Source organism: Rutidosis leptorrhynchoides, chromosome 4 (assembly GCF_046630445.1).
Source record: "Rutidosis leptorrhynchoides isolate AG116_Rl617_1_P2 chromosome 4, CSIRO_AGI_Rlap_v1, whole genome shotgun sequence".
Classification (NCBI taxonomy): Eukaryota; Viridiplantae; Streptophyta; class Magnoliopsida; order Asterales; family Asteraceae; genus Rutidosis; species Rutidosis leptorrhynchoides.
Genome location: NC_092336.1, coordinates 468,533,903 through 468,540,020, shown reverse-complemented (window position 1 = coordinate 468,540,020; position 6,118 = coordinate 468,533,903). Strand labels below are relative to the sequence as shown.

The 6,118-nt window shown below is 33.7% G+C and overlaps 1 protein-coding gene across 1 annotated transcript; it reads left to right on the top strand.

Annotated features, from left to right (window-relative positions):
• The first annotated feature begins 323 nt into the window (after nt 1–323).
• On the top strand, nt 324–4,275 carry LOC139844757 (probable WRKY transcription factor 57). Its single transcript, XM_071834984.1, has 4 exons — nt 324–741; nt 1,999–2,142; nt 2,253–2,598; nt 4,225–4,275. The coding sequence occupies exons 1-4, from the start codon at nt 350–352 to the stop codon at nt 4,273–4,275; spliced, it is 933 nt and encodes a 310-aa protein (XP_071691085.1). The 5' UTR covers nt 324–349.
• Nucleotides 4,276–6,118: the final 1,843 nt, after the last annotated feature.

The following is a 6,118-nucleotide window of genomic DNA, read 5'->3' as shown; positions in this document are numbered from 1 at the left end:
AAAAAATTGTCAGTCAATATTGACTTATAGAACATCTATAGACTTTTGTGTCTACATCTATAGACTTTGTGTCCAATTGAATTATTCACACTATATAACATGTGTTTTATTTTACGAGCGTAATTTCCATTTCACTGACTAAAAGAGTGACGTATTGTTTTCCTTTTTATTTTGATATAATATTATCTTTTTGTCCAATTCATTTCACGATTTACACAAGTCAGCCAAAGTCTTCTTTTCTAATTTCTACGCGTTATCATCCTCTCCCTCTCTCTCTCTCCTAAAACCCTAACTCTTTATTTCTCTCACTACCAAACTTCCATTTTAAATTTCACTTCTCATCTCATGTATGGATGATAATAATGATAATCATCACCACAAACCTTCCAATCCGATTACCTACGATTCCACGTGTTCGCTCCCCACCGATTACGGATTCTTCGGATCCAATGATACGAGAGAAAACGACATATTGAACGATTTTGGATGGAACATTCATCCTCCACCACCACAATTTGATCGGATCGATTCCGGAGCTAGTTCTAGTGCTCCTTGCGATCATGCACCTGAAGAGATTAATAAACCTACTGCTAGCACCGTTTCAGCTAGATCTGTCGAAAACGCAGGTGATATTGATATCGATGCATTTACTTCTTCCGAAGATCGACCTGATCAGTCGTCGGCAACAACTTCTGTTGGTATTGCTTCTTGCGGTAAACCACCGACGCCGTATGAGACAGGGTATGTATGTATAATTCGAAAAATGAGTTCAAAAAATTAAAATCACTTAATTAGATAACATGTTTATAGTCACGTGTGTGTAGTATCAGTGTATATATAATCCTAATTCAAATACTAGTATTTGTTTATCAATTATCTGGAATATATGAGAATTAAAAAAATACCTTTTTAGAAATGATTTGTTGAAAGAAAAATGAAGCGCTGAATGTTATGAAAAGGCTTAAAAAGTGTGATGTAGTAAAGGGATGTGAAAGCCGTACGTACTGGTGCGGCACCGGCCCACCATTTGTTGTTCGTTAGCCATTTCACAAAGCTGTTTTCGACTTCACACTCAATAAATTGTGATGGTTGTTGTTTCTCTGAATTTGACTAGTCAAGGCTCTTTGTTTTTACATAAAACCACGGCACATATCTACGATCTAAGTTTAACGATTTATATATTCCGTATTTTTTTAAATCAAGATTAATTTATGTTGTAACTTTTGTAGGATTATACGGAGTAGTTACGAGTAGTTATTATTGATGTATCATAAGTACTACGGAGTATACTTGTAGAATTTTACATACGGAAATTGTTGACATGGTCATTAAATGATACAAAAAAAATCATATAAATTATATATATTTTATTTTATTTTATTACTATTAATTTGATTATTCAAAAATTTTCGATTCTACAAAAATCAACTTTAGGTGTCTAATTACCTTTTCTTTGATAAGTTTTTACGTCAACTGAGATACTTTGGGACCTGCTTTCATATATTAAATTAAAATTAATAAATTAAATGAGCATCAAATTTTGAAAATGATATCTTTACATATATACAGGTAAAAGGTTTTTTCCGTTGATCGATGTTATCCGAGCATAACAAGTATTTTTAATCAAACCTTTGTGGGACTATCTTTGTTTGCTTTCACAAGGTGAATTATATGTATATATGATTAAGGTCTTTGTTTCTATACACCTTTTAATTCGTAAGTAAAATTGTGAGTATTTCTTTATTACAAAATATTTTTTTGTTATGTATCTCATCAACTCTAGTAAATATCTTTGGGGATTTAAAGAATATTAGATACTCCGTATATGATAATTATCGTTATATTCATTGTTCCCACTTGCAAGAGATCACAATATATAACCATGTAAAAGAGTATCATATTCCACTTGGTTGATAATCATGAAGGTTTTACATGCATAGTTAATTATTTTATACTCTGCATGAATTAAAATGAAAGGTTGATTATAATGTGTTGCAGGGTTAAGGTTAAAAAGAAGGGGTCAAAAAGAATCCAGCAGCAACGATTTGCATTCGTGACCAAAAGCGAAATTGATCATCTTGAAGATGGTTATAGATGGAGAAAATATGGACAGAAAGCCGTTAAAAATAGCCCATTTCCTAGGTTGTATTTCTTGTCTTTATGGCAAAATAAGATTTTCATCATAAAGTTGCATTTCTTGTCTTTCTAAATGTATCCCCTTCGTTGTTAATAATAATCCCTTTGACTTGAAGGAGTTATTACCGGTGTACAAATAGCAAATGCACTGTGAAGAAAAGAATTGAGCGTTCATCAACCAATCCTACAACTGTAATTACAACATATGAAGGTCAACATTGTCACCATATTGTAGGGTTTCCAATAGGACTAATAAGTCATGAAGGTGCGTATGCTAGATACTTGCTTTCTTCTTCAACCTCTCAACATCTTATCTATCCGAGATCCCAGTTGTGTGATCAAGTGGATGATTTTGGTACCTCTAACTTACAATCACAGCCACAAATAGTATCTGGTGAAGTTGGGAATCACCTTTCTAATGAGCATCCTCAAACTTCGATGACTTTTCAAGATTCTACTAGAGTAGATCCAGGGTTACTTGGAGACATCTTTCCTACAATAAAGCGCAACTGACTACAAAACTTTGGTTTTAAACTTCAATTAAGGACTTATAAAATAAGTCAACTCCAGTCAACAGAAAATGCAGGGACTAATATGTAAATATGTATAGTTAGGAGGATTAACTTATCTAACTATTGTAGATAGTTTGTTATTTTCTATTATTGACGGTTAGGGTTCGTGAATGACGCATATATGTAATTAGAGAGTAGAGTGTTGTAATCTAGTTAAATGTAATACAATTTCATATTCTCTCAATTGTGTATGTGTGTATCAAGTTGCTACACTTGTCATGGTATCAAAGCTTAAGTGTAATAGCTAATTGATTCATCATGTTCGTTGTTGTCATCGTCTGTAATTGCTTGATTTGCACAATTTTGCTGCAAATTAAGGTGTTGTTTTTGTTGTTTCATCTTCGTTTTAAGTTCAATTAAGCTTCATGATTGTCAAATCAATATATCCCCAGTTGTTTCAAAAATCATTGTTTCTTCATCCCTTCGATGGTCCAAACGTTGTCTGTTCAAGATAAATTGGTTGGAGCTCAGAATTATCGATTTTGGAGGCGTGCTATCGAGATTGCACTCTCTACTAAACGATAATTAGGTTTTGTTACTAGGATTGTTGCTAGACCCCTTAATGATCCTAATCATGCATAGTGTTGGTCCCGATTTAACAACGGAAAGTTTGTAGGGGGTGAATACAAATTCTTTTTGTTAATTAGGTTAATCAATCTATTTAAGCAAGTAATTGACAATCAATTAAATCAGAGTCATGTGTAATTTTCAACATTATTCTTTCATTAAAATAATCTCAAAGAATTACGGTTATCCTTTGACAGAATAGATAACCGGTTGATACAGATTACACCTAAATAGTTTTCGAACGAATGAAACTTATACAAGGTCTGGACTCTATCAATTTAATACCCACACCACCAATTTATATAATAGTGAATTCAACTATTTATAGAAGTCTTAATAGCCGTGTTATCGATCTGTTGTCCACTGGTACAGAGGATGTTTGTACTCATTCGACAACTATGGCAGGTAGCACGTGACTACCACCATAGATTAAGACAATAACAATAATTGTTTCTAAATTGTTCTATATTTGGTAACATCATAAAGCTATTACATCATGTTACATATGAACATGCCATTTTAGAGGAATAAAAAAGATCGACATTATGGCAAAATAAGATTTTCATAATAAAGCTGCATTTCTTGTCTTTCTAAATGTATCCCCTTTTTGTTTACAATCCTTTTGATTTGAAGGAGTTATTACTGGTGCACAAATAGCGAATGCACTATGAAGAAACAAGTTGAGCGTTCATCAACCAATCCTACAACTGTAATTACAACATATGAAGGCCAAAATTGTCACCGCACTGTAGGGTTTCCTAGAGGACTAATAAGTCATGAAGGTTCGTATGCTAGATACTTGCTTCCTTCTTCAACCTCACAACAACTTATAATTTATCCGAGATCCCAATTGCCTGATCAAGTGGATGATTTTGGTACCTCTAACTGACAATCACATCCGTAATTAGTATCTAATGAAGTTGGGAATCACCTTTCTAATGATGAGCAGCCTCATCAAGGGTTACTTGGAGATATCTTCCCTACAATAATGCGTAACTGACAACAAATTAATGGTACATGTTTGTTATGTAAGATCCTGAATTTTGTGCGTCAGAAAATGTTCCTGAAAGTGTCAGTAAATGTGTGTAGCAGAAAGTGCCACTAAAAGTCAACTTAACACTTATGCATTTTCAGATTTTACATCAGAATCAGAATCAGACAACTTCAGTCCCTGAACTTCAGAATCAGAAATCTGTTGGATAGATAAGCCGCGCCGCGGGGTAATGGGGCGCGCCGCGGCTAACGCTCGTTCAGATGTTGAGTTTTGGGAAAAAGGTCTGTCTTCAAATTTGCCTTAAGGTCGCGCCGCGGGACCAACTAGGCGCGCCGTGCCTCGACTGGTACTAGCATTTTCTACACGTTTTTAAAAGGGTTAAATGATGGGCATTTTGGTCTTTTCGCTTTGTGAATGGGTTTTTGGCCACAAAACTGATTCCCTTTCACCCTTATCCTCATTTCTTATCCTCTCAAACACATCAAAACCTATAAAGAGAGAGAGAGAGAGAGAGGTTCTAGAGAGAGAATTGGAGATTTAGAGAAGAAGAAGAGTGATTCGGGTTGGGTCTCAAGAGTTAAAGTTGTTCACCTCGTTCACGGCTACATTGTGGTAGTGTTAGTAAGTTCCAACTCCGAATTTAATTGTTTAAGGTTCTTATATTGTGTTAGGGTTTGAGCTAGTTAGGGTTATAAACCTCATTTCTCATGAAATTGGGGGTTTTGTTGTATTGTTAGTGTAAGTGAACCCGATTATTGTGGGTTTAGGGTTTGATGACAAAATTGGTAGTATTTGTCATGGTTTGGGTGTTAAATCACTAGATTGTAAGTTTGTTAGTGATTTTGATGTTCTTAAGAACAAGTTTGCTAGTCAAAATGGGTGTTGACTTGGTTTGGTGTCAAAATAAGTTTTGAGTCAAGTTTTGGTGAATCAAGTATGTAAATACTTGATTCATGTGTTAATTGGTGTTTTGAAATTATAATCACTAGCCGTTAGTGATTATGGGGCGTTTTTATGACTTTGGTCAAAATGGGTAAATTGAATTGGGTCAAACTTGATGATGACACTAGTTTTGGTCAAATGGATGTTAAACACTTTGTTAAGTGTTAAATGGCATTTTTGAATGAATGTAATCGTGGGAAGTGATTTTGGGTTAAAATGGTATTTTAACATAAGTCAAACGTGGTCAAACGCAATATGGGTCAATATTGCACGTGTTGGGGTTTTGGTGTAAATGACGTTTGAAATGATTACTACCTAAGTAGTAATTTAGTGTTTAGACCTAGGTTGGTCTAATTGGTGTAAAGTATAATTTGGGTTAAATTGTACTTTGTGGAGTGGGTTTGAATTACCACCCGAAGTAGTAATTGCTTTATGTCCATTAGGTGTTAAATGGGCGGGTTTTGGCGAGCAAGGTGTGATCCCTCGACTAAGGTGTAGTGACGCGAACTTTTCCATGTTTATATATATTAAATAAAATTGATATTTACATGATTAAGTGTTTCCAACATGTTAAGCAATCAAACTTGTTAAGACTTGATTAATTGAAATAGGTTTCATATAGACAATTGACCACCCAAGTTGACCGGTGATTCACGAACGTTAAAACTTGTAAGAACTATATGATGACATATATATGGATATATATATATATATATATATATATATATATATATATATATATATATATATATATATATATATATATATAGTTAACATGATATTATGATAAGTATGTATCTCATTAAGTATTTTAACAATGAGTTATATACATAAAAATGAGACTATTGAGGTAAGAAACTCGAAAACGATATATATAACGATTATCGTTATATCAACGTCTAACTAA